Here is a 27,364-nt window from a genome sequence, read left to right as displayed (position 1 = left end):
GCATGATGGTAAACCGCTGTATCCATATAGGATAAACCAGGCCACCCTCTTCACCATCTACTGCAAGAAAAGCAGGATAATCCAGCTTTGCTGTCACAAGGACAGATAGGCCTACAGGAAATCATTCCTGCCTACTGCAATATACTACTGTACAACAAAACTCCTGAAAAAATCATTGTTTAATTTAACCATTATCAAAAACCATTGCACCTGCTGTTTTAAATTAATTGAATACCTATTTTACTCCACTGTACATACTTTCTATTTCATTAATATTTCACTAATCATACAATATTTACTTACAGTGTATTCATGTTGTATTTTGTGCATTGCAAGCTCCTCACTCGGAACAGTCAGATATTTCAGTCAATAAAAATGTTACACACACGTGAGTAAGTTTTTAACCAAGGGAGGTTAAAAAAGTTTTTAGTTTCCCATGAGAATCACGCTGTGCGTGCGCGCTCTCGCGACGTGTACGCAGCCTACAGCCTGCGTGCGCAACTCCGCATGAACAACACGAAGAGTTGTTCGTTTCTGCCTTAATTATTGCTGCCTGACTGTTTAGAAACATTTTCTCAATCCACAAATGCTCCGAAATGAGCGTCAGTAAGCCCGTGAATTAATTCAAAGTATCTACACGAGATAATTTCAACAACTTTGCTGTTGACAAAGCTGAAAAGTAGGGTTAGCCTAGCATGCTAGCGCAACAGTCGTTGTTTACCAAGGCATTGGATGCACGGCTGTCCCACCCCCATTCAGCAGCTTTTCTGCAAGCTTCGACGTTTCTGCTCAAATAAGTTTGCGTTTGACCAGAAGCAAAGCAAATGGGAATCATTAACGCTAGTCACGTAGTTCTGTGAGTAAAAGACGGATGCCCTGGACACGACGATGGAGATGGCTGTTAAGGGTAAGTTTCTAGGAGGAGGCGAGTGACTTAACGTTACTTCCGTTACGTTAATTTAGAAGCTTATTAAACATAGTACAGAGTCCAAAAGAGGAGAATGTTAAAACAACCACCTTCAATTAACTTAGTGTCGCACAGATGGTATTTAGTGAGGCCCTTGGAGTGAATTCAGCCAATAGATAGTAACACTAAAAGTGGACTCGCTCATGTTCGTTTTGTCATTTTTTCATAGCCAGAAACGGATAAATTCGGTGCTTTCCTCTAACTTTTCAGGGGTCACTGATGATGTGCAGTACAACACTGGCCTGTTTGGCTATCCTTAGATTTAGCAATAAGCTGTTGGATAGGGAAACTGAGGAATGGCTCACATTGCACAAGGGCATCTCCAATACAGTGGTTTGTGTTGTCATGACTCCATGCTATTGGCTGTCGTCGTTTTCTAGGAAAGGCCAAAAGGAGGCACCTGAATGCCGGAGAATGTGATGAACTTGCCCGAAGGACGGAGGGCACCAATGCCCTCACCCAACCCCACACGGTCAACGGGCGAGGCACTCGCAGCGCCAACCGGGGGCTTTACCCCAGGACGCCCACCAAGCGACGGAAGTGTGGTAATCTGCTCTTTTCCTTCTGCAACATGTGCACTTGTCCATTCTTTAGTTTGTGTAGTCCTAAAGTTGTAACACATAAATATTTTTTTTTCTCTCACAGCATCTGCCTCAGGAAGTCCCTCTGGGCACCAGAAGGCCATTGACAACTTCTTCTCTGTGACAAGAGTCATCCGTTCAAGTCCACACAAATTCCCTCAGCCCGACTCGTCCACATGCACAAATGTACTCAATGGAAACCGCTTTCCTGAAAAAGAGACGGGCGTCATGACGGAGGATGACGACGACGACGACGATGTGAGCTTCTTGGCTCCCCCGTCGGCGCCAAACCCTGAAGAAGAATGGGAGGAGGAGGTTGACAACGTAAGCCCTTTGGCTGCAGAGTCAATGCCAAAGAACGAGCATGGCGTGGATCATCTGGAGGGAATGACAGCAGAGATTTTTGGAGATGATGATGAGTTTGTCCAATGGGACAGAGAAAGTCACGACATGGAAGAGGAGGTGGAGGCCCTGCCTGACGCCCACTACGGGCTCCTGGGTAGCAGGAAGGTCTTGCTTAAACCCGAGGGTTGCATGGATGATCTTCCAGAGGAGGTGCTGAGGCAAATACTGTGCCTCGTCACCGCCCAAGACCTCTACCGCTGTGTCAGCCTGGTTTGCCATCATTGGAGGAACATCGTCCAAGACACCAAGGTTCAAACGTGTCACAGAATTATATTAAATTCCATATTAGCAGAAAGGTGTAGGGGGGTAGTTGAAATTAAGAAACAAAATCAGGGTACGTGTACTGTGGCTGGAGAAATGCGTTTAAGCAAGTAAAAAGAAGAAGAACAAAAAAGAAATAGTGAAACTTTGTGAACACTATTGAGTTTTCTAAGAAAGTAGTTTGCTTGACTCCTGTGGTTGGACGTTGCCGTACTCATATTTAAAACTAAAAAAATAACTTTGTTTTGGATGTTGTGCGTCTGTGTTCCCTTGTGCAGTTTGTCCCTTTCAAGAAACAATACTTCCGCTACATGATGAGGGAGAAGGAAACCGTGCAGGAGATCTGCTCCGTGCTGAGGAACAGCAGCATCACAGATCCGTCGTCATCGCAGCACAGCATACGGAGCCTTGTTGTGTAAGTCATGAATAAGGGACCGCTTATGAAACATTACATTTCAATGTGTAGATTGAATAACACATTCTGGAATTCAACTAAATGCAATGCATGTCCCTTCCATTCAATTACTGTTTTCAGCTTGTTCATACTAAATGGAGCTCTGTATTATGATGTAATGAATGCGGCCTGTGTGTAATTGTTACTGTGTGTTTTGGACAGGTTAATGGCGCAGCATGCAGTCGGCGAGCGGGTGAGGCCACAGGACGTTCTGGACTGTGTAAAGAAACACCGCCTTTTTCCTCAGGCCGAGGCCTCCATCAGATTACGCATTCCTGATATTCAGAAGTTCTTCAACCTTAGCATAAATGTATGATTCAAAAACATACAAATGGAAAAAACGTCATCTTCTTATCTTATGGAGAAAATTATGTTTACATCATTTCCAACCTTTCAGGGTCCCAACCCGTACGCAGCCATGGCGGTCATTCTGATCCTGAGCGAGAGCGTGGGTGACGTACAGGCCTTGGTGTCTCTGCTCACCGGCTGCATGTCGCAGACCGCCATCACAGAGTACTTCAGTCACATGGCCATGATGCTGCTCGCCGTGAAGAGGAACCACATCAAGATTAGTAGTCGGTAAGAGCTACGAGAGTCGGTGCCTTCAGCTCCATTCGCGTTTGTCGCCTGCTTCCTCGTGATTCTTTTTGTTTCTCGTCTTTTCCAGGTTGCATTACAACATCTACTACACACTTCACTTGATGGATAATGGCCCCTTTACCGTCGGCTCCGGGACGAGCGGGTGAGCACCAGAAAGCGTCACTGACGTGGCATGAGAACAACAACCAACAACCAGTGGAGTGCCAAAATCTGAGGAGCTTTTTAACAGTGCCCTGTTGTGTGTGTGTGTGTTGCTGCCAGGCGGCCTCAGGTTCAGCTCACAGGTGAACAGCAGCAGATCCTCAGCCACGACGTCCAGAAGGACCACGTGATCAAGATTGTGGCCTTTGCAGGTAGAATGGCAGCACCATGACCGTCAACATTCAAACATTCAAGAAAACATTGCACCAACACACAAACATAATGATTGAATAAGTAATGTGGCGTAATTAACAATGAGTTTTATTGTCAAGTAGATTTTCACACGCAACAAATCTGCTGTTTCATTTTGAATCCTGTACCTTTGCTTGGACCCGCAGCAGTTACATCTGGATGTAAAAACCATTGGGGTTTTAACACTTTTTTACGCATTTTAATTAGGCACTGGCTATGGTCTTTTTGTTGCATGTCTGCGCTTAAGTTAAGGAAAAGGTGTTTTAGCATTACAGGTTCTGACGTTGTCAGCGCTGCATTTGGAGACGTGCAGCCGTTTAAACGTTGGAGAAGGAAAATTAGTTTTGTGTCGGTGCTGCTGCGTGTGGTGTGCCGTGTGTAGCTGAGAGGTCCGTGTTGTCCATCGGCAGGTACGGGGAAGACCACCACATTGGTGAAGTACGCTGAGCAGCGGCCGCACCTCCGCTTCCTGTATGTGGCCTTCAACAAGTCGGTGGCCAGTGAGGCGCAGCGCCGTTTCCCCAGAAATGTGACCTGCAAGACCGTCCACTCGTTGGCCTTTGCCGACGTTGGGAGGAGGTGAGGAGTTTCCCCCCTTCTTATAGAAAAATAAATTGATTTATTACGATTTATCCCTGCACGTATTTTATATGTCAATTATCTAAAAATATTTCTAAATGACATAATTCTTTATGAAATTACCTTTCAGCATTTTGTCACGTCATTATTTATTTTCAGCATTAAGTTATAACTAGATGTTTTAAACATAATACTGACAAAAATAAATAGTTTCACATACTAAGTGTGTCAAGAAAAACATGTATGGACAATGTACAGCGTAAAAACTTCATTATACTTTATCTCTGTGTGTCGGCATCTCTCTGCTGTGCTCCCGCTATCTCCCCCGCCGCAGATACCAGTCCTGTCGGAAGCTCACCTTTGACCTGAAGCCGTTCGCAATCAACTCTGTTCTGCCTGAGCACCGCGGCGGCTTCGCCAGGGCCAAAGTCGTCTCCACGACTCTCAGGACCTTCATGGCTTCGCCGGACGAGAACCTCACCGTCGCACACGTCCCCTATGTCCGCATAAACAGGCACCGCGAGCGGGAGGCCATATTGGAGCCTGAAAGAAAGGTGTGCGGTGACAAACAGCCACTTTGGTGTGAATGAACATTAAGCTAGAGGACCCCAACGGTCACATTGAATGTTTAATGTTTTAATTAGTTAATAGTTAATCGTTTTTTATGGTGTATGTTTTTTCAGTTGTTTGCTGATGAAGCGCTGACTATCTGGAACAAGATGAAGGATCTCAATGAAACCAAAGTGGACGCCTACCACATGACCCACGACGGTACGCCCGCTGCCAATGAGGGAAATGCCTTTAAGGGAATTCTGTTCTAATATTGGAGGGAATGCTGCAGAAGTGGTCAACGGAACTTCTCATCCTCAGGTTACCTGAAGTTATGGCAGCTCCAAGTTCCAAAGCCCTGCTTGTCTCAGCAATACGACGTGCTTTTTATCGACGAGGCCCAAGACTGCACGCCAGGTAGCGCCGCTGTGACGCAGTCCCAGGAGAGGGGGGAGAAGAGTCTCATCTGATTACTGTAATGGTGACGGCCTCTTTCTTCTCCTCTCTCCCTCTCAGTCATCCTGGATGTGTTTCTGGCGCAGAGCTGTGGGAAGATCCTGGTCGGGGATCCTCATCAGCAGATCTACACTTTCAGAGGAGCCGTCAACGCCCTCAACCTAATCGACCACACACACATCTTCTATCTGACGCAGGTATTGACGAGCACACAGACACGCAGATGGAGGCAACCTTCTAACACACCAGCTCCGCAGGGTGGAGCCATATTTGAACAGCCCGTACCACAACAACTGCTGCTGCAACATAATATGCCAGATATGATAATAACAACGATATGTGTTCGCTCAGAGGCATCTCATCGACATTGTGTCTCATTTTGGCCAATAATAGCTATAAAAAAGATTCTTAACCTATTCTATGTCCACTATCAACTTCTTTTTGTATACAAACATTTAAAAACAGCTGATTGAGGTTATTGCCTATTAGTCTATTGATTGATCTCACTCAAACCTACATCATGCAGGTATAAATCTGAGATCAGCTCAGCATGCTCTACTGTAATATCTACTCGGGATAAAGGTCAACATAAAGCTTGTTTAATAAGTCATCACCACTATATCTTTACATAGCAAACAGTTGTTTATTAATATTCTGCAAGTCGTGTGTAGAAATGGTTGTAACTCTCAGCAGTTCAGTGTGAACAAAAGAACTGAAGCAACACGCCTCTGATGTCTCTTTTCAGAGCTTTCGGTTCGGTGCCGAGATCGCCTACGTGGGTGCTACCATACTGAAAGAGTGCAAGAGAGTGGAGAAAATTCTGGTGGGAGGAAAGCAGAAAGGTAACTTGGAAACGTGTACGCTTCTTCCAAAATATGGATGCTTTGTGACCCTGAAAGTTGTCTCAGTAAGAAAATCCTGCATTGTTTGTTGGCGGAGGCAGGCGGAGTGTGTGACGAGGCGGCAGACAACGTTCGGGCAGCCTTGATGGAGGGTGTGAGTCTTTGCCCGGGGAAGACGGCCATCTTGTCGAGATGCAACGTCACTGTCTTCGGCGAAGCCGTCCGGCTCACGGATTCCAACCCTCAGTGCCGCCTCCACTTCATAGGAGTGAGTTTACACTAAACTGACAGTTAAGGACGAAATAGCAAGAGTGTTTTCCTTCAGGATGACTGGGGAGGTTGCATGTGATATCAGGCACTCACAGGTCCTCCCTTTCCTTCAGGGTGTCGGTGGAATCGGCCTGAATCGGATCCTTGACATCTGGAAGCTGTTGGAAGGGACAAAACGTGAGATTCATACATCTGACCTTTTGTATCAGAATAGTAACACCCCTTTTATTTAGCCTCTGCTGTTATTATCTTTTTATAAACAACATTGGCTCTTTCCTCAGGCGTCAGGGATCCTTTGATTCGCTGCTTTGCCAACAAACAGAATGGTGTCTGGGCCTTCAGGAAGTACGTCCAACAGACCAATGACTTGGAACTGGAGACCAAACTGAGCATTGTTGAAAAATACAGGAAGCGCATCCCTGAGCTGGTAAAGCGCCTGGAAATGTGCTTTGAAGAGGACATTCACAAAGCAGGTACTAGGTAGCTTCCTATTGGTCTCAAGGGTAGTAACTGAAACACCACATATGGGACAGACATCCATAATGCAACGTGAAGTCATGATATAAATATTGTCAGTATGTCATTCCAACGGCGCTACGGTTAATATACCTTTGTTGTCTCTAAATACTTTTTAAAATCCTAGTTTGTGTTTTTGCAACATGCCCATTGCCTCTTTATGAAGCTGTAGGTTATTGAAATAAACAGAAAAATACAGGGGATGGTGTATTTGGCTGGGACTATTTTAAACAGTAGTTATGCCCTATGACACAGAGGATTAACACATTTCAGGTTCTAGCCAAACACACAATACTAGTTACTAAAATCAACTCAATTATGGGTTGTTGTTTTTTTTCATCATATTTGTTCACAATAAGTCTGTTTGCAGTTAAACTCACTGTACTTGGTAACAACCCGTTTCTGCTTTTGCTCGAGACTTCATTTTGGGAACCGTCCACAAGGCCAAAGGTCTGGAGTTCGACACTGTGATGGTCACCGATGACTTTGCCAAAGTCCCCTCTTCAAACCACAACCTGCACTTCAATCCAGACTTCTCCTTCTGTGGGTTTCTTCTCCTGTTGCCATAGATTTTATGTTGTAGGTTTTAATGGGAGGCACTGTTGCCCTGGAGCAAGTGTCATGGGGTTGCTTTTTCATGTTGTTAGTCCCGTTATAGTGCCAAATTATCAACCATTGTTTAACTAATGCAGATTTCAAGTCACTCTAATAGTGGTGAGCGTTTTGTGTGTGTCTTCCCTGTTCAGCTAAGCTTGCAGACGATGAGTGGAATCTGCTGTATGTGGCGGTGACTCGCGCTAGAACCTCGCTGATCATCACCAAGTCCATCCGCCGCCTCCTCACAGTGGCCGGGGTGAGACCTCGTCTCTCACACATACGTTCACATCATAGCCACTGTGGATTATTCTACTGTCAGAATGTCTCCTGTCTCCTTCTTGTGTTCTTAGTGGTGTGAAATTGTGTAAAAGGTTGTTTGCTCCGAACCCCGTGATCATGATTCTTCCTCCTTCGTATGACCGCCCCATGCAGGCGCAGTTTCACTTCCTTCACCTTGTTCTCTACAATCTCTTTCATTTTCATTCAGCTTAATGAGCTGGGCCCTGTTCCTCGTACGTGGTTCAACTAAGTCGATCAAATGTCCGATTATCCAGCTCAAATTACCAAGATGATTGACATCAGGCTATCTCGGTCCCTTGAAGGTGGATCGGCGCTCAAACCGTCTCGTTAGTTTGAACCAGATGTCAGTCATCAGGATAATCGCGTGTGCGCGTCTTACGTTAGAAGGCGATAATGATAATTTGAATCATTTTTGTCGGATGAATTTAATGTATTATACATATTTTACGTTGTTTATTCTGTCCGTCCCAGGGAGGATTGTCCTGTGTCTCTCTAAAGTTTTATTCCCTTTTTTCTTCCCATCAAATACTTTTTCATTGTTTGGGGAGTTTTTCATGTGCCGATGTGAGCAGAGGATGTCACATGTGTACAGACTGTAAAGACCTCTGAGGCAAATTTGCGATATTGTGCAATACAAAATACAATTAAATGAATCATATAATCCTGGCAAAAACAGTCACCGCCCCCCTGCGAGGCTACAAGCCCGACTAAGTTTTGCAGACAAGTTAACGTTAAATGCGTGTTGGTAAAATGTAACGGCTCATTTAAGTGCCTCGTCACTAATCAATCAGATTATATTTCTTTAAATGTGCCTGCTTGTAGGAGGCTTCATGGATGATCATCCAATGAGAATAATGATCAACTCTTTCAGAGTATGTAGATAAAAACAAGCCCAAAGAATCAAATTGATACTAATGAATAGGATATGTATTTTATCAGCTTATGTATCATATGTATGTGTATGCGTGCATGACATCATTCACCCATTCATACACTGATGACAGGAGAACCACACACAGTGACACCTGCCCATCAGTAACTAACATTCACACTCTGTAGTCGCAGCTACAGGAGCAATGTTGGGTTAAGTGTCTTGCCCAAGGACACATCGACATGCGGGTTAGCCGGGCCTGGGATCGAACCGACAACCCTCTGATTGGAGGACGACCGTGCTCCCCACTCACCCACAGTCGCCATATAGAACTCAGAGTTTTATTATGTGTGTGGGAGAATTATTATACATCCATTGTTCATAATCAGACATTTGATCAATTTAAGCAGTGAAATGTGGAACACACACACAGCGCTCCACAGCTGCTGCACAGCTTTTTCCATGAGGAGCCTCCTCGAGAGCACCATATTTCATATTTGTGAATTGGTGCTTCATACAAACTAATTAAGTCAGATAAAACATTTAAAAACATATAAACAAAGAAAACAAACAAACACCACATTACATGTCATTTAGCTGACGCTTTTATTCAAAGCGACTTACAATAAGTGCATTCAACCATAAGAATACAGACTCAAAAAAAACGAGAATCACGTCACAATTTCATTAAAATAATAAGCTGTTTTTACTTCAATGGCCTCTTAAAAAGGTACTAAGATCATGTAAAGTGTTTCAAATCCTCTCTTGGGTGTCCTTTCCTTTCTAAATTAACTGAGATATGTGCAAGTCAACAAATGTTCCGCAGTCTGGATCACTCAGCAGAAGCACTAAATTAACAAAATATTCTGTGTAGTCAAGATGTCTTTATCCAGAAGTTTTGTGAAGCCCAGATTAGAATAGTCCAAAGTCCAAAGACCAGATGAGTTGAATCAAGTGACAAAAGCCCAAAACACAGGAAGTCAGTGCCAGACCGCACTTGGCTGTTTCTTTGCCCCCCCCCCGTCCCCCCTTTCACCCTGGTCCTCTTCTCTGGAAGCCGCCATGCTACAGCAGCAAAGCTGCTCGGCCCTTTAGCCACTGGCCTAATAACCTCAATTCTTTCAAAATGTGATGATGATTGTTGTCTGCAGGAATACTTCCTGAAGTCGGAGATGCCCCCCGGCACGCCGTTGGTGGGCGACCCGCTCCCGTGCTGCATCTCCGAATGCCCCAACTGCACCACGCCCGGCTCCGCGTTCATCATGAGCAAAACGCAGATGAAATGTGTAAGTTATAACCAGCCTACGAGATATGTTCGAGCACATGAAGCCCGTTAGTGGTTCCCTACATTATCCAAATCAGCACGATTATGTCGGATTCATTTGTCGGATTTCCTTTTGTCCACGTCTAGTCGGACGGCGTGTCTGCCGGCGGGCCGCTGTGCGAGAGGTGCGTGTGGACCCGCATCGGGTCGACAGCCTTCCTCATGACGGACGACGTGCTCTCCATGGCCGAAATACCACGAGGACTCGTCCACCTGGACAACCGCATGCTGCTGGGTCTTTTCTAGAGGCGCAAAGGGACGGCGCTGCGTGTTTACACCGAAACAGACTGAAAATATGTATGTGTGTGTGTGTGATATCCAGTTCAGGAGCCTTTTTATAAAGCCTACTGCTCCCAGTGACCATCAGTCGGACTGAGGTTTCATTGGAGAGCACTCTGTTATTGTGTGTTTGAGTATATAAAACAAAAATTGCAGGATCGTGACTTTTTTTCCAGTAATCGCTGGGGGGGGAAGAAAACAGTTTAAAGTAACCAACGAGATCAACGTTACGTACGGTACAACATATTCTGCTGTGGGTGGAAGGAGATAGAAGTTTTCAGCAGTATCGGTTGGTCCGCAGCGGCTTTAACATCTGCTACATTCCTGCCATCAGCCTCAGCTTCTTAAGCAAACAGCAAGGAAACCGTCTTTCACATTTGGCAGGTAATGACTTCATTCAGTACCGAGCAGTGTACAAGTAGCCCCCCCAAAAGATTCTCATGACGAGGAGGAGGATCTATATCAGTGTACGCAACTAGGCTCGCAGGCAAGAGTGATGAACGAAAATACCACAAAAGCTTTTCCTGTTGTTGTAACTCTTGAGAAGGAACATCTGGCAAAAAGCTGTTACAACTTGGTGTCTAGTTCTAACTGAAACCAGATCGTATCATCTGCAGCTAAAAAAGACTTCTTAAATCTCAAATTAGTTTTTGAAAGAATATCTTATCTTCTGATGATGACGAATGTTGCCTCTAAAAGCTGCTCGCCCCGTTTGGACAATCAGTGACACTATTCCAGTATTGTTCAAGTTGCTGCTTCATGAGGCTCAAAATGATGGGCATAAAAATGAGACGTTAATTAGCAGGCGCGCAGAAGAATGTTTGAAAATTAAATCATGAAGAGAGGAGTGTTAAACTGTTCCAACACAGAGGTATCTAGGTAGTTGGAAATGTTAAAAATGGCTATGACACAGTATTGAAACTGAATGTTTTTTTCTATGCAGTGGAGGAAGTTTGTGGCCAAACTTTTGACAGGTACTCTATTTATACGAGTGGTGCGGTAAGTCACCTGAGACGCTGAAATATTTCGACTTGAAAGGTCTTTAACATCAGTACATCATTGACCCCCTTCAATATATAACCAAATAAGTTTTTTCTTTTCTTTTTTTTTTCTCCATAATGTTGGCGACCGGACCCTTCTGGAAGAGTTTGACACACTCAAGTGCTGACAAACGTAAGCAAGTGTCGCTGGCTCAGTAGCAACAGCCAGTTTGAACACAGCTAGACTAACAACTTCAAAAAATAAGTTTGCTGCTCAGGGTGTAGCTACTCCATGTTCTCTATAGTCATCATTCCAATTAAATGAGCAAAACCAGCTGTTAGTCTGTCTCTGGATACCTTCCAAATACCGCAGGGAGCAGGTGGTGCCTTTTGTAATCGCTTTCCTCCAACAATACACCTTGAAAGAAAGCGCTTTATGAGGGTTACTTTAAACAGAGTAGTTGTTGTTGGAGGGATCACTTCATTGTTGGGTTCAGCATTCTCATTCGATTTGATGACAATAAAACCATACAGATTATTACCAACATCAAGTGGGTTCACTGCGATGTCGCAGAGTTTGACGCTGTCTCTTTGTCGCTCTGAACGCCGTTCATGGGCATCTGCTCTTCTGGGGTTAGGGTGTGGCTTTTCGACCTCCTTCAGCACAAAGAGAGCGGCGATGAGATCCCGGATCAGTGAAACACGTTGGACCACTGTGTGACGTACTTCTGCTTGCACAGATGGAATGATCAAACCCGGCGGCAATGTTTGCGCGCGTTGCCGGTTGCTCACCTTCTATGACAAAAGAAGCCGATCCCCATCGAAGCACAGACGATCGCCAACGAGCCACAGCCGACGGCGGCTGCGGATGACAGAAATACTCGGGGTTAAGGGTGTCCTTCCCCCTCCGTCTCAGGACTGACCTTTGGCACAGATGGGTACAGCGGCAGCAGCTTACTGTGGGCGGCGGGGGGGAACGCCTGAGGGTTGTGTGTCGAGCCGTTCAAAGGTGCAGCGGTGGATGAGGTCGATAGTGTCGCTTCGGTCTCGGTCACGACTCGTTCTGTTGCTGCTGTGAAAGAGAGGTTTTTTTTTTTCACCAGCCTGAGTTTTACATAACGGGGGGCTCGAACATGTGACATGTACGAAATGTCTTCTGTTGGCCAAAGCCGTCAATTATGTAAAAACAATTGTAATTACAGTTAGAGTCAAACGTTTGGACACATTTTCTCAGTCAATTTGATGAGAAAGTGTGTCCAAACTTTTGAAACTTCTGGTACATTAGCTGCAGTGAATACAATAAATAATAAAAGATAGAAAGCGCAAAGTGAAGTACTACCAGACGAGTAATGTTTTTTTGAAGGTCACTTAAAAATGATGATCATTCCTTAAACTAATTTCTCAAGTTTTATTAAGAGCGTCCCCCACAAAGCACAGTACGGCATTGTCAGTACGGGGGGGGGGATAATGTTTTAAAGATGTCCATCTTGCATGCAGTATACCAAATATCTATCTAATGAGTTGTGCAGGCATTTTCTCATTCTTTTAAGTTTAACTGCTACAGTCCCTGGCCGGTAAAACCACATTCTCAATTTTCAAACCACACGCGCTGCCTCCAGCTTAGCATCGCCGGGACTATAAGCCATTTACCCTGTGAGGGACCTGGCAGGGCCAGCAGACCCAATGGGGTCGGCTCTGGCCTGTCTGGCTCTGCAGCAACTGAAGGCGAGGGGCTTAATTTCTGGGTCGTCTGTGGGCCGGAGGAAGTGGCTGCTGATAAGAAAAAACATAAACTTGGAAACTCAAACTGCATGCCTGTTAGTACTTCTTAACGACACTCTCCCTCCCCTCACTGTCGATAACGTTTGTCAAACTACTAGGAAGGAAGGTCTAGTCATGCGTAAATGGGGGACTCCAGGTGCGTGAGTGTCTTACATGGATGGACAGGTAACCAGTGACGGTACAGACTAAAGACGGGAAACTCATCCGAGGTTTTAGTGTTAGTTTGTTACGAGCTTTATAGCAATGCCACTGTTATAATGGCTGATACTTAATTTAGTACGTACAGGTGTGGCTGTACAACTGACCTTTCTATTTGTGCCATTTTACATTTAAGTGTTACGGGGCAGTCAAGTAAAAGGTATGCTGCTTTCTCTGTGTGGCCTAGAAGGTGTCTTACCACATTCCATGTAAACACAGCAGAAGATGTACAACAACGTTTACTGCTGCTGATTCTAATCATAACAACTAACGCAACTATAACCACTAGTAACACAGAATTTAGCCAGATATAGCATGGGTTATGGTTTTAGTGTCATCGTCAGTGGCCCAGAGTTTATTAGAGTTATTGTAGTTTTTCATGCCCGTACAGAACTCACTGACTGTGTTGGCAATGGTGAAGCTGTGAGGAATGACAGCACGACCCTCTGCAAGATCGGACCATTATCAATCATGAAACTCAAACAGACATTTAAACCTGTATATTACTTCTTTACAAGTATTCCAGAGTTTTGTGTTGGAGCTTACACTTACTTGTTACCGTGCTCTCTGCTTGTTGTGTTGTGGTTGTGTTTGGTTCAGCTGAACAACAATGAGCGGATCGCGCTGACCGTGGTGGCAGTGGAGGGATCATATAGGATATCAGTGTCACTTAGTGTAAGGTCTGACCATCATAAATCACAAATGTATAAAAAAAAAACACTTCTCATAATAATAAAACATCCCGGTGTACAGGAACTGTAGAGTTTTTCTAATGGAGCTAACACTTACTTGTTACCGTGCTCTTTGGTGGTTGTGGCTTCGGGTCAGCTGAAAAACAGCAAATGGTAGCTTGAGAAGAAGAAGAATGCGGAGGATTCTGCATTCCTCCCATCACTCCCTTTAGATTTGAGTTTTTTGTGGACATTATTGAACTTGAAAGTTGCTTTGTAATACAGTGGCGGCTGGTGGATTTTTCTTTTGGTAGGGCCAGCCAATCAGTTTCAGTAAACATCCCAGGATGATTTAATGCAAAAAAGGTATCGAACATGCATTGTGACTTTGCAGTTAAATATTTATTACAGTTTACCATAAAATAACATATTTAACATAATAAAGGGCATCTTATTCAAACAATTCATTATATTACTGAATATGTATATTACTATATAATGATAAATATATTACAATATATATATATATATATATATATAGTTCTCCTCTGGTACCAAGTTTGGGCCGGGTCTTCTTGGAAGGACACCGCCGGTGGTCACTCTTGTTATGTTGTTAAACGGCGCTTCGGAGACTCGCCATGACCAGAGCCCAGCGTAGAGCGACGAGGGGTTAGCCCAAAACTCAATGTATTTTAGGACGCTGAAATTATAATGTCCCTCATTAACTTCATCAGTGATTGGCTAACTCTAATTCTTAGACCGTCCGCTTTGGTACCCCGGCCCGAGCCCAGCTGAGACACGCGGAGAGGACGTGCAGGAAAGGCATATATTTTGCGCTGATATCTTAATTTACAAATAATACCAGGTATATTCCATGTTTCAAAAACACAAATAGACACGTTAGTAAAATATATTTTTAATATCATTTAAAAAAATGATACATTTTTGGGGGGGCTCAAGGTGGGGCCACGCCGCATTGCCCTCTATGGACCAGCCTCCACTGTATAGCTTCTTCCATTATGGATTTGCTTATGAATACAGATCAAAAAATGGATATAAAACCCCAAATGGTTTTACATGTCCGAGTCAGATCCCCTGGACCGATCATTAGGAAAGTGAAAATAAAAAATAAAAATCTTACGTATACACTTGAGGGAGGGTTCATGAGGGATCCACTCTGGAGGATTATTGCCATCCTGCTTGCATTTGATTAAATTGGAAGTTCCAACCTTCCTCAAATAACCTTCTTGGCACACGTAGCGAAAAGTCTGGTCAATTTGGAAGCATGTGTCTGGTGGAAGAGTTAGAAGCCTTGGGGGAATTTGTGGACACGGACAATTGATTTTGTCTGGAAGAAAAACAAATCATATGGAAAAATTACAACAAAAACAGTATGCAAATTGAATTGAATGTTATTCGTCTTATTGTTCGTGGTCTTACTTTCCAATGTTATGCACCAACCGCCATGTCAAATTCCTAATATGCTACAACTACAAAAAAAGTCCTGAATGTTGGATACGGCAGGTAATTTTCTTAAATTATTCTGCATCATTGGATGTAATGTCCTTGTGCTCTAGTGGGACTCCATAAACACCTTCATAGTACATGTTCCTTGATGAATCATTAACTCTCTAACGCAGATCAAGTGAGGAGTCGTTTCTTCACTAAAACCTCTAAAAACAATTTTGTTTGGTACAATTGGGTGTTTTTGTTTTATAAAAAATCATAATTTTCATAATTTCATCGCTTTATCTTCCACTCATGGTTTAGATACAAAAAAAGGCATGGCGTAGAACTGAAAGTTTCCGTTTATCCTCCGTAGATTTAAGGAGCCTTTTACTAAATCCCCCTGACCCCTGACCAGGCTTGCCAGGTAAATAATTACCCTCCATTCCTTCAGATGTGAACGCATATAAATCCGTTGCCCGCATGATTTGTCAAGTGTTTGTATTGACTAATTTAAAACGTGTTCCCTGTTGCAGTCCCTAACTGCGCACACAGTTGTGGCTGAAAGAGGAAGTAAATAGATAATAACCGATACACGAAGACACTAATTGATGTTTTTCATAATTGTTTCATTGCAGTGCCACGTAGAAGTGAAGATTGTTTAAACTTTAGAGGGAGTCCCGAGCACAATCCAATACATGAAGCGTTAATGCGCGGCACTCACCGGTGGAGCAGTGCCTGGACTGCAGGAGGCAAGTTACCATCAGGCACACAGAGGAAAAAGCAAACCGGCAGTGCAGGTCCATCTGGCGGTTTTGCAGAGACTCAAAGCATGTTCGCTGGGTAATCCATGACCGGCAAGGACCATCCTCACTGGTCAACGCCCTGCTGCTCACTAAACTGCGCCTTTTAGTTTTGCTTTCATGCCACTCCTCTTGGCCATGGGCTGAAATGCCCTGCGTGTTTTTTTTGTAGGAACCCAGAAATCCTCCGTCCTCCCCGGCGCGCGCTAGGCGGCGGTCTGGCGACGCATTGGTCCACTCCGGCACATTGTTAGTAATACCCGCTAGTAATACCCGTCTTACAAAGGCTTTAGTAAACGCCATTAAAATGCATTTATCCGGTGTGTTCTGACGTGAACCAGCCTTCCTTCCGCCGGGCGCCAGGTGGCGCAAAAGCGTCAGCGGCCGACTGCGTGACGTTTAGTTTGCGTTCAGCTTCCGGGTCGGGCTGCGAGTACGTAGCTGCACATTACATTTTCCTCTAACCCTTTTCAATGCTATAAGCACTTACATTTAGTTGATGTCCAGGTGTTTCTAAACCCGGTAAGTAAAAAAACAAGCGAAATAATACAGTTGTTTACTCCATAATTCTTTAGACGTCACGTTAGCGTTAAACGCCTATATTAGCATTAGCTAGTGCTAGCTACGTTGCTATTTAGCCAGCAGCTCCTTGTCTGCTTGAGTTTAACATAGCGTACTTAGCATGGAATAAATATAGCCGGCAACATTTGTAAGTGACACATCACTTATTAGTCCTTTAATGAATAAAACATGTAACCAGTTGCAACACGTGATGCTTCTGAAGTCATTTAACATCAACGCTAACGGTGAATCAAATGAAACCTGTCCGCAGGAAACCGAGGCACTGAGGGGGGGGGGGGCATGTCGCTGTATGATGACCTCGGTGTGGGTGCCAGTGACACCAAGACCGAAGGCTGGTCCAAAAACTTCAAGCTGCTACAGTCCCAGCTGAAGGTGAAGAAGGCGGCTCTGACCCAAGCCAAGGTGAGCACCGTTACATGCAACACAAGCACCAACATACCGACCGCATGTACATGTGGAGGAGAATGGTCAATCATAGAGAGAATACACTATAGCAGCGATTCCCAAAGTGTGGGCCGCAGCCCCCTGGTGGGCCGCGAAGGTACTGCAGGTGGGCCGCGAGAGGTCATTTACAATAAATAAATAAAGTTTTTTAATTTTCAATTTTTAAAAGTTTGAAATTAATATAAAATATTTATGATGTGGCACATTAGGTATGCGAAACATTAGTTGATGAAGCACAAACAATTTAAACGGACAGATTAATTAAAACAATAAGGCTCTTGCTCGAAACGGCTGCTCTTGTCCGCCTTTCGTTGTTCAACAAACGGGGCGAACTTGTAGTATTAAAGTAAATATACCGCATTTTCCGCACTCCAAGGCGCACTTAAAAGGCTTTAATTTCGGAGAAACAAAGCTGTCGTTCTCGCCGAGCACTTCATGAGATTAAAGATCGAGAGACGGTGCCCTTTTCTCTACAGTAGCTGAACCATCTTAACGGGGAAAATAAGTTATTCTAAAAGCAGCCGAAATTTTAAGGCGTGGATGGCGAGGGGGGCGGCGGGAGCGGACGCACCTCACGGCATCGATCGGACCCTGAAAGCACCGTCTCCACCTTACTGTCAAAAAGAACAACAGCGAGCGCGTAGAAAACTCCTTCGAGCGCGAGCAGAGATTCTCCTCGCGAGCAAAGATTCTCCCCGCGAGCAACGAAGTTCACGTTTCGCAAGCGAGCAAATACCTCGCGGAGACTAACTTTTGCTCGCGGATGTTTGATTTTGGTTAAATTCTTACGGTCATTTAATCATTATGTTTTGATCAGAGTTGTGATTAAAGGTTTGGGTGGGCCGCAAAAGATTTTCAGATTTCAAATTGGGCCGCGGCATTCTTGAGTTTGGGAACCGCTGCACTATAGATTATAAACGACACAGAGTAGCATGTAAACAGTGTAATGTTACATTTTAGATCCAAACCAAACCCATACCAAACAATTGTGACATGGACACATTATGAATTCAGTGTGTGCTCATTCTGTGTGTGTGTGTGTGTGTAGACCCAGCGGATGAAGCAGACCACGGTCTTGGCTCCCGTTATTGATCTAAAGAGAGGAGGCTCCAGTGAAGAGAGACAGATTGCAGACACTCCTCCATATGCTGCCGCTGCACTGAAGGTCTGTCTTATCCAGTGAGCCCGATCATCAGTGTTGTGAGTTTATACAATGTATGGAATGTCCAAGCAGCTTGATTTTTACCTTAAAATGTCAGTGTGTGATGTTAATAATAAGTTACAGACTAGTGTGTGGTGTTGTGATCCAATAACCTATTGGACCTTTAACACCCCTATCTGTAGATCTCATATCGTAGCCTGTGTTTGTATATGTGTGTGTGCTACAGGAAGCTGTGCCGAGTGGTTTCTCTTCCGGCGATGTGCTGATCCCGTTGGCGGACGAGTACGATCCAATGTTCCCCAACGACTACGAGAAAGTGGTAAAGCGACACAGAGAGGAACGACAGCGCCAGAGGGAGCTGGAGCGGCAGAAGGAGATTGAGGAGAGAGAAAAGTACTGCCACCTCTTTCCCTGATGATAGCTTGTATCTGCGTGCTTGTAGCAACAACATGGGATCAAGCCCAGAACATTTCTGGAGGGCTTTCTAGTTCCCATGGAATAGTAATATTAAATATTTAAGGAACACAGGACTTCTGTACTCTTGAACCTGATGTGTTTGCAGGAAGAGGAAAGATCGGCCAGATGGTGGAGCTCCAAGTGGTTTCTCTCGCTTCCCTGCAGCGGAGGGCGAGTCGGATGAGGAGGAGGACTACGAGGCAGAGCGGAGGAAACGGAGTGAGTAATTTATCCCAATGCGCTCACATGGGACACGCCTGTAGAAAGATTTGCCATTGGTTGAGAGCCATTATATAGGTAAATTAATATATCAAACATTTTGCCATTATTATTGTATTTACAGACTCAGGAGTCCACATAACACCATTGCTGAATAACATTAGTTACATTGGATTCAGTAACATGTGTGCATCAAAGTCATCATTGTGGTGGAAATTTGTGGATCTAGCCCATGTGAGAAATCAAAAGTATCTTGAGCTTGCTTCGTGATTAAGTATTTATTACTAACTAGAATATAGAAAAATGATAAAGAATACAGAAATCATCAGCACAAGCCGTAAGCACAGACAGAAGTCAAATGACTACAATTCAGCTGAAAAGGGACAGAAAGTTCCTTCCCCCAAAAGGAGCAGGAAGATCTGACAAAGTTTCTGGGGGGAACCAGGAGCTTTTATACATCTCTGAAGGTCCGAGGAATGGTAACCAGATGTTGTTTCGGGAACCTCCGCGACACTCCCTTAGTGGGACCAAATCAATTAATTAGACAGAGAGGAAAACAGAGGAGAAAGGTAAATAGAAGAACATGATATGGTCTGTCCAAGCCACATATGGATTTCATCGTAGACTAGGTCAGGTCACGAGTTCCCCAAGAAAGGTCACATACGAGTTCTTGAGACTCTCACAATATGCACCTCAACAAATTCTCCCCCAAAAATCATGTTTGAAACAAGGACAAAAATGAACTTCAAATCAATGACATCTGTCATGATCTTTCTCTCTGGCAGTGATGGGTGGAGCGGCTATCGCCCCTCCTTCTTCACTTGTGGACAAAGATGGTAAGTCTTCAGATTCATGATGTGGTGATGGTTTTCAGCTACTGACTAGTGAAAGGAAATCAGTATCAGTTAAGCCTAGTTTATGCTTCTGCGTTTTCAGAGCTCGGCAGACGCAAGACCCCCTTGTGTGTCTTTTCACACCTCCTTGCGTCCTTGTGTGTGTCGAGCCATTTTTCTAGGCTTGCGTCGCTTTCGGCGCAAGCGACGCAAGCCTCCCGCAGCGCACAAGGCTGCAATTGGTCTGCTAACTACATCCTTTACGGAGTCTCACATTTCCGCTTTCATGGCCCGATACCGCCATTATTAAAACGAAGAATGTTTACAAGAGAACAGAACAGATCAGATTGAAGAACTTTTGTCGGAAGAAATGCGTAAATATGACTGCTTATACAAGCCGTCATTGGCGGGTTGTAGAAGCGGGTTGGATTCATGGAGGGAGATCGCCGGTTTGCCGGTTGAGAAGTGAACAAAGTTGTGGAGGAAAATACGGGACAAATGTGTCCGTGATGAAAAGCAGCAGTGGCGATGCACGGGGCAATAAAGTCTATGATAAACAAATAAATGAATAGACGTGACTCTCTAGGTCGTCTTCAACAAAAACATGTTACTCTGCCTGTTGTTCTGGAGGTGAATTGCTCTGCAACACACACAGAACCATGAATTGAAACGAGTGTGTCGACGCAACGACGCAGAAGCATGCACCGGCCTTAAGTCTACAGCAGAGGGCGGCACTGTCTACATCTTCAGAGTTTGAGGTGTCTTTCACATTGTGAATGTCAATGTAAAATCAAATAAAAGGAAACCCCAAAATACATGCAAAGAATAAAAACCGTGAATAAGCGATGAGATAAAATAAGATGGTCCTTTATAAGTATTGCAGCAGTGGAATGTTCAGGATTATAGCAGCAAAGAGGGGGAAGTGTAGTGAAAGTAAAACAAGATGAAAACTAGTTCGTAGTAATAGTAATGATAATCAGGCATGAAAATCCCTCACCTTTCGGCGAAATTCGCCATTTTGAAACCAAAATAGGTGACCTACGTGAATCGTGTAGATTCAATGAGGTTTTTTGGGGGGGTATTCATATTCAGTGAACTGCGAACAGGTGCGCGTGTCAGAAGGGAGCGCGAGATTCAGGGAATTGCGAACAGGGTCAGTGATGGTTTTAATATTTTCTGGTATATCCAAGTTAAGTTACCCAGGATCTTTGTTGACATAGACTTAGCTAACGTTAGCTACAGCTTGATGATGATGAATGACTCGAACAAATCTCTGGGACAAAACCAGTTGAAAACCCCTGCCCTAGAGGGGTAATATCCTTCTCACCTTTTTCACCCTTGACCCGTTTTCATGCCTGGATAATACATTACAAATGCTGCAACACGTGTCAATGACTGCTGTGCTTTTAGGCTCATCGTTCTCATACGAAGATGAAGGTCGCCCCGCCAGAGGCTCAAAGGCCGCCATCCCTCCACCAATGTACGAGGACTCGGAGCGCCCCCGTTCACCTCCCGCACCAACCAGCTCCTTCCTGGCCAACATGGGGTGAGCGCGACACACACAAAACTGGCAGGAAACCTTCCATCTGCAAACCTCTTATCCTGCACACAGGGTCGCTGGAGTCTGACCCAGCCACCTTCGGGCGAGCACCGGGTACACCTTGGACTGGTCGCCAGCCAATTGCAGGGCTACACAGAGACATACAACCATTCACACACACATACACACACCTACGGGCAATTTAGAGTCACCAATCAACGTGATCCCCAGTGCATCCACGCAGACACGGGGAAAACATGCAGACTCCACACAGAAAGGCCACTGAGTCGAACCCAGGACCTTCTTGCTGTGAGGCGACAGTGCTAACCACCACACCACCATGCCGCCCTACTGGCAGGAATGTCTAATGAATTAAGGCCATAACTTTAATTCATTTTAGTGGAATTTAAAGTACGTGTTTAGTATAAAATGACTTTATTTCCATCCAAAGAACATTTGCTGTGTTTATCATTTATACACTTGCTAGTTTGTCAAAAGCCAGATCAATTCCGATGAAGCAACATTTACATAGATAAGAGAAAACATTCAGTATAAGAGTATTGTGAAAGCAGTTTTGGCATCTCCACAAATTACACTTTTGAACCCCCCATAGAGGTACGGTGGCTCATAAGATCATGCAGAAGTACGGCTTCAAAGAAGGCCAGGGCCTGGGGAAGCACGAGCAGGGCCTCAGCACGGCGCTGTCAGTGGAGAAGACCAGCAAGAGGGGCGGAAAAATCATCATAGGCGACGCAGCGGAAAAACGTAAGCACCACCTTTTATTCTTCTCATGATTGACGCAGTAAACGACACACGTTTTTTTTCCCTCGTCCACTTCTTTCGAGTCCTTTTTACCTGTCTTCTACATGAAGCCACCATTGCTTGTGTTGTCTCCAGAGCTCATTATGGCGTCATTCAAGGATCAGTTCGATGTTTTACTGTGACCGTGTTTGCACGTCTTTCAAATTTGTGCGTGTGTCTGTGTGTCTGAGCAGCAGGGTCCAGCCAGACAGTCGCTGCTGAGACTTCAGGTGGAGGCTCTGCAGGTTGGCCTTCACTCTCATTTTCTCTTTTTTCATCACGCACAGTACACCATCCTGCCTCTTTTTTTATTAGAGACGCACGCGTGTGTTTCTATGTGTTTCATCCATGTATGTGTTTATTTATTGTTAGGCAAAGCTGCCGAATTTGAACAGCCATGCATTTATGTTAAGTGACCCTAGAACGCTGATTTACTTCTAGAAATAATCAATCACCTCTGTATTTGCACGGAGTAAACAATTAAGAAAGATGAATTACTTCAGCCATGCTGGCTACCCCGTCCTTTTAGTCCTTATATTAAGCTAAGCTAACTAGCTGCCCACCGTAATTCCTGTATGATAATTTAATGGCACCTGATTCTTAGTTTGAAATGATGGATGCAGTGTTTTCTCCCACACACTATACATCACAGCTGGGTCACCCATCATCACAGCTTTGTGTCCAACAAAACAGCCGTAGTTGTATATTTAGTTTATATTTAAGAGGTATTTACAGTTTGATATCGCTACAAGAGTACTAGATGAGAATACTCTTACATACATTCTCTCCCTGTCTCCCTGTGGAAGGTCGAGTTCGTGGACCCCGTATGCGTCCTAAGGAACACTGTTTCAAGTTTGGGGACGACTGGTCTTTGTCAGAGTTTAGAGACATGCTCATAAGTTGAGAAGAATTCTGTGTATGTACAAGATACATTTTTAGCATTCCTTTGAGCAAGGCATTTATCCCGAGTCCATTTTCTAGGAATACCAATATCTTTTCAGTGTTTTTTTTAGAAGCATGTATAAAACAATATAAGTAACCCTTAATATAAATATGCCAGATGTGACCGAAGCACCGCGTTGGCTCAGCAAACCGCAGCTTTTGAGCAAAATATTTTCCAAATTGTTTAATCCGTCACGTGTATTTAATCAAGCTCGCCACGATAAAACGTATTGTTAGGCTCTGCGTTTCTCAATCCAGGTCACCAGCAGCCTAGGCATATTCTATTAAGAACAACCCCCCCCCCTCTAACAACAACATAACCTTTTGACTCTGTTTGCACCCAACCAGCGGACTCCTCCAAGAAGTCCGACGCCAACCCGCTCACAGAGATCCTCAAGAACCCGACCAAAGTGGTCCTGCTGAGGGTATGTGTGTGTTCTTAAATGCTGTCTTATAGGACATTTTAGTGCACTCTGAGCCCTCGCTATTTCCTTTGGTCCTGTGTTGGTAGGCCTGATGTCCTTGTTTGTCTCACAGAACATGGTGGGCCGTGGGGAGGTGGACGAAGACTTGGAGGGCGAGACGAAAGAGGAATGCGAGAAATACGGCAAAGTTGTGAAATGTGTCATATTTGAAGTAAGGACAGAGAATCCCGAAGTGTGACGTGGATTTATTGATGGAAGGGACAATGACAAACCAAACGTTTCTCAGATTGCAGTGGTGCCGGACGAGGATGCTGTCAGGATATTTCTGGAGTTTGAGAGGGTGGAATCGGCCATCAAAGGTCAGTATTGTTCTTGTTGGTACGAGCCTCCCGCTAATAGGCCCACCTGATCTTCATCATCAGCGGGTCATCGCCACTTGGGGGGTGGGTTGACTTTACGTAACTGCATCACTTACCTCCCACCGTTGTATAACTGCTCCAGTAGTGTAGGTGAAAGCGCGCCACGTTCTAAATGGGTCGACCCAGTTCAGAAACAAGGTGAGGCTCCCTGCGGTGTTACGTGTCACGTGTGGCCCTGCAACCCCGGCAGAACCGCGCTTCCATCCCAGCGCTCAGGAAATACACTGAATACACCATCATAACGGGTTGTCTTCAACAGCCACGCTGCGTGATCTAGTTCTTGTGTGGCATCCAGTCGGATCACAACACCATACACAGTGGATATGAAAAATCTAGACTAAAATAAAATGAGGCCGGGATAAATCATGTCTGAACATTTCAATTGAAAGACAAACAAACAAACAAAACCTGGTTGCTTAAATATGCACACCCTCAATATTGTTTAAGCATCTTTTGATTTTATTACAGCACTCAGACTTTTTGAGGTAGGAGTCTTATTAGGCACAACTTGACTTGGTAATATCTGCCCACTGTTTTTTAAAAGTTGCTGTAAGTGTGTCGGATAGTCTCTGAGCACGGGACTTCTCCTGTGCACGGCCTTCTCACAGATTTTCAGCTGGGATCAAGGTCCTTCCAAAACGTGAATCTTCTTCGGTTGAAGCCACTGTTTTGTAAGATTTGGTTGTGTTGTTGTGAAGCCTGAAGGTTTTGTGCTAAAATAGACTAGGTTTTGGAACTGTTCATAATTCCCTCCCCCATGACTAAGGATGAAGAAAAAAGCCCCCCCATGCTTCGCTGTGGGTTCTCATAACCCATGGCAAGAAAGCTAATAAGCATATTTCCCCAAATGGGTAAAAGTACAATTCGGCATATATCAAGCTGTCTCTGTGCACATATGGAATTGAGGATGTGAGAAGAATTACAGCTAAACACTGGTTCCGTGTATTCGCTAATCCAAATCAACATATTTCCTCTAAAAGCTTCAATGGGGGAAGTTCAGCAGAGCTATTGAACTGTAAACAACCCTCGCGTCATTTAGTTTGTTGTGTTTCTCCTTTTCCTGCCGGTATTACATCAGCAGATTTCCAGCAATCAGGGCTTTGGAAATACCGCTGCGTTTCAACCGTGTGCTGTTGTTCAACAATCATACTGGGAGAACTGGACTGTAGAAGACTTGCATGTTCAGGAGATTGTCATAGGGACTCTTTGGGGGGGAAAAAGAAAAAAAACAGCAGAAATGTGACTGGTTAATCCCGTCTTCACCGTATGACACTGTCTCTGTGTCTGTGCAGCCGTGGTGGATCTGAACGGTCGGTATTTCGGCGGGCGAGTCGTCAAGGCCTGCTTCTACAATCAAGACAAGTTTCGGATTCTGGACCTCGGGGAGCAGTTCTGACGTCTCCCCAGGCCCACACCGTCTCCTCGCTTGTACATAAACCCTTTTTTAAATTTCCTGAGTAACAGTGAATTGTCTGTATGTGATGTTCATCTTATTGTTTTCTGTTCATTTTTGTCCTGATATGTGAAAAACCTTTTATGTCGAGACAAAATAAAGAAGAAGAAAATGTCTACTGAAAATGTCCATTCTACTTATTCTGCGTAAATTTATGTTGTTGTAAAGTTTAACGCCGTGTTTAGCGAGTCAGTGTAGAATTTAGAAAGCAGCCGAGTCACGGTGACTAAATAACTCATCCTTGTATAAACACACTAGCAAACCCAGGAATGTTGCTCAAAACTTCATCCTGTCATGGAGCCTAGTTTCCTTTTTAGAATTCTGTCTGACATAACGCCGGTTCCTCAGTAGTGTTGGGATCCCGAGGGGCCGACAGTCTTAACTTAGCCCTGATGGATTATGGGGACTGGGATGGTGAATACAGCCCCAGCCTCATTCAGAATTATGTAAGCGCACCAAAAAGAGCCCCAGAGGTGCTGGTGAAATATATCAGGAAGCATCCCACCGGAGCAGGTTTAATTCAGATCAGAGAAACGGGCTGGACCGGAAACCAGAGAGGAGTTGAGAGGCCGTTTGGAAGATGTCCTTCCCTCATTCAGGTGTCAAAGGTCAAGGGAGTACAGATGAAGTGGCGGAATCTGACAGGAAAGGGTTATCAATTTGTTCCTCACATACCAAAATGAATAGTTCTCGCATTTACTCAGAATGGATCTTCTCTTTCTCCTGCTGGTTCTAAATAAATGACTGAAACTACATTCCTTTACTTTGGAAAGCTGGACATTCCAAAATAAAATCAGCTTGGTTACAATCTGTAGAGCTAAAATCCCTTTATGTGATTTTGAATTAAGTCCAACCTTCGGGGGTCAGACGCAGGTTTGCATTAGAAGTGTGTGTGTGTGTGTGTGTGTGTGTGTGTGTGTGTGTGTGTGTGTGTGTGTGTATGTGTGTGTATGCGCGCACATATAACCGGCGTGAAAGCGATGCTCGGTGGAGTGATGTCACTGGTTGTCAGCGGCATATTTAACCGTGACCTACATACCAGCCGATGTGACTTGAGACCTGGTCATGATGTGTCGGGCTCATTGTGTGGTTTTAAAATGTTGCGTGTTGATCAACGATCTATATTCACTGGGGGCCGCCTTCTGATTATGTCCTTCACCTTATTCTGCCGTTGCTGATGTTTCTCTCCAGACCAATTTAATGCATTTAGAACTTGCTAAACGACTGGAGGATAGAAGTGTCAGTTCCTTCACTTAAATAAAACTGCCAAAGCAACCAGATAGGAGAGAAGAAAGAAAAAAGTTATTTTTTATTTATTTTGAGGGGTCTTTTATCTAATTGTTGCTCTCATTCTGAAATTATGCTTTAATCTTTTTGGTTCTTTAACAGGTATTTTAAACGAGGCTGGAACAGCTGATAAATACTGGTAAAGGTTAAACAGTTTTATATTTGATGAGTATATCATATATATTTTACGTGACTATAAGGGCCAAATAAACATGGCAGAGAAAAAGAAAGTACTCTAAAGTAAAGTTATGGAGGATACTATGGACATATTTAAGCAAATTAAAAGTGCCTCAAAGCTGTACTTAGTTTCTTTGGCCTACTGGATACATACTGTATATTATGTGACCCTTCGGCTTCACCTGTCCTGCCCTCCTGCTGAAATGTGGTGAAGGCAAGAAGATAGAAACTGTGCAGGTCTTTGTCTTTTAGACGTCACCACAGACTTGTTCTTAAGGTCATTTGTTTCCGGTGTTACTCTGTTGTGGCGTTAAGGGTGGGGATACGTACACTGTTTGATGAACGGGATGAACAAAACAAAACACTGGAGGAGATTTGTTATTTTGATCTGTGGATCCCAGACACTGCTGGCTGATGATTCACAGTGAGGCCATTAGAGAGCCGAGGATTAAATGAACTTCTTTCAAAGAACAACTCATGCTATGAGTCTCCTGAATCTC

At 44.3% G+C, this 27,364-nt stretch overlaps 3 protein-coding genes across 34 annotated transcripts; 2 read left to right on the top strand and 1 right to left on the bottom strand.

Annotated features, from left to right (window-relative positions):
- The first annotated feature begins 162 nt into the window (after positions 1-162).
- On the top strand, positions 163-10,402 carry fbxo18 (F-box DNA helicase 1). The gene is made up of 21 exons (XM_040172741.2): positions 163-907; positions 1,348-1,512; positions 1,613-2,202; positions 2,493-2,629; positions 2,831-2,978; positions 3,066-3,247; positions 3,336-3,410; positions 3,530-3,621; positions 4,072-4,240; positions 4,575-4,794; positions 4,924-5,011; positions 5,111-5,206; positions 5,306-5,442; positions 5,991-6,087; positions 6,189-6,355; positions 6,471-6,534; positions 6,639-6,830; positions 7,291-7,416; positions 7,620-7,726; positions 9,793-9,927; positions 10,053-10,402. The coding sequence occupies exons 1-21, from the start codon at positions 889-891 to the stop codon at positions 10,209-10,211; spliced, it is 3,165 nt and encodes a 1,054-aa protein (XP_040028675.2). The 5' UTR covers positions 163-888; the 3' UTR covers positions 10,212-10,402.
- Positions 9,224-16,483, bottom strand: il15ra (interleukin 15 receptor subunit alpha). Of its 30 annotated transcripts, none has more exons than XM_078100203.1 (10): positions 16,046-16,427; positions 15,017-15,223; positions 13,994-14,032; positions 13,757-13,828; positions 13,603-13,650; positions 12,875-12,997; positions 12,183-12,296; positions 12,017-12,086; positions 11,767-11,881; positions 9,224-10,207 (listed from the first exon to the last, which is right to left on the bottom strand). In XM_078100203.1, exons 1-9 carry the CDS (start codon positions 16,425-16,427, stop codon positions 11,782-11,784), a joined length of 1,155 nt encoding a protein of 384 aa, XP_077956329.1. In that variant the 3' UTR covers positions 9,224-10,207; positions 11,767-11,781.
- Positions 16,258-25,525, top strand: rbm17 (RNA binding motif protein 17). Of its 3 annotated transcripts, none has more exons than XM_040172742.2 (13): positions 16,258-16,646; positions 16,957-17,108; positions 18,199-18,315; positions 18,539-18,705; positions 18,875-18,987; positions 19,773-19,823; positions 21,231-21,366; positions 21,974-22,125; positions 22,356-22,406; positions 23,452-23,528; positions 23,641-23,739; positions 23,815-23,887; positions 25,240-25,525. In XM_040172742.2, exons 2-13 carry the CDS (start codon positions 16,986-16,988, stop codon positions 25,341-25,343), a joined length of 1,263 nt encoding a protein of 420 aa, XP_040028676.1. In that variant the 5' UTR covers positions 16,258-16,646; positions 16,957-16,985; the 3' UTR covers positions 25,344-25,525. The 3 variants fall into 3 exon arrangements, with proteins under 3 accessions (XP_040028676.1, XP_040028679.1, XP_040028678.1); XM_040172744.2 differs by having other exon boundaries at positions 16,505-16,646; positions 19,773-19,824; positions 21,235-21,366; XM_040172745.2 differs by lacking the exon at positions 22,356-22,406.
- The last annotated feature ends 1,839 nt before the right edge of the window (positions 25,526-27,364 follow it).

Source organism: Gasterosteus aculeatus, chromosome 4 (genome assembly GCF_964276395.1).
Source record: "Gasterosteus aculeatus chromosome 4, fGasAcu3.hap1.1, whole genome shotgun sequence".
Classification (NCBI taxonomy): Eukaryota; Metazoa; Chordata; class Actinopteri; order Perciformes; family Gasterosteidae; genus Gasterosteus; species Gasterosteus aculeatus.
The sequence above is the reverse complement of the archived record's forward strand: the minus strand, read 5'-3'. Positions and strand labels throughout refer to the sequence as shown.

What these genes read in the sequence shown, in the direction of transcription:
- rbm17 (XM_040172742.2), top strand. Translation starts at nt 16,986, where the DNA reads ATGTCGCTGTATGATGACCTCGGTGTGGGTGCCAGTGACACCAAGACC. An exon ending in TTCACTTGTGGACAAAGATG is followed by an intron (nt 19,824 to 21,230) that starts GTAAGTCTTCAG and finishes CTGTGCTTTTAG; the next exon opens with GCTCATCGTTCTCATACGAA. An exon ending in GGTGGAATCGGCCATCAAAG is followed by an intron (nt 23,888 to 25,239) that starts GTCAGTATTGTT and finishes GTGTCTGTGCAG; the next exon opens with CCGTGGTGGATCTGAACGGT.
- il15ra (XM_078100202.1), bottom strand. Translation starts at nt 16,427, where the DNA reads ATGGCGTTTACTAAAGCCTTTGTAAGACGGGTATTACTAGCGGGTATT. An exon ending in GTCCAGGCACTGCTCCACCG is followed by an intron (nt 15,224 to 16,045) that starts GTGAGTGCCGCG and finishes TTTTTCTTCCAG; the next exon opens with ACAAAATCAATTGTCCGTGT. An exon ending in CCTGCCAGGTCCCTCACAGG is followed by an intron (nt 12,297 to 12,874) that starts GTAAATGGCTTA and finishes TCTCTTTCACAG; the next exon opens with CAGCAACAGAACGAGTCGTG.
- fbxo18 (XM_040172741.2), top strand. An exon ending in TTTGCCGACGTTGGGAGGAG is followed by an intron (nt 4,241 to 4,574) that starts GTGAGGAGTTTC and finishes CCCCCGCCGCAG; the next exon opens with ATACCAGTCCTGTCGGAAGC. An exon ending in GCCGCCTCCACTTCATAGGA is followed by an intron (nt 6,356 to 6,470) that starts GTGAGTTTACAC and finishes CCTTTCCTTCAG; the next exon opens with GGTGTCGGTGGAATCGGCCT.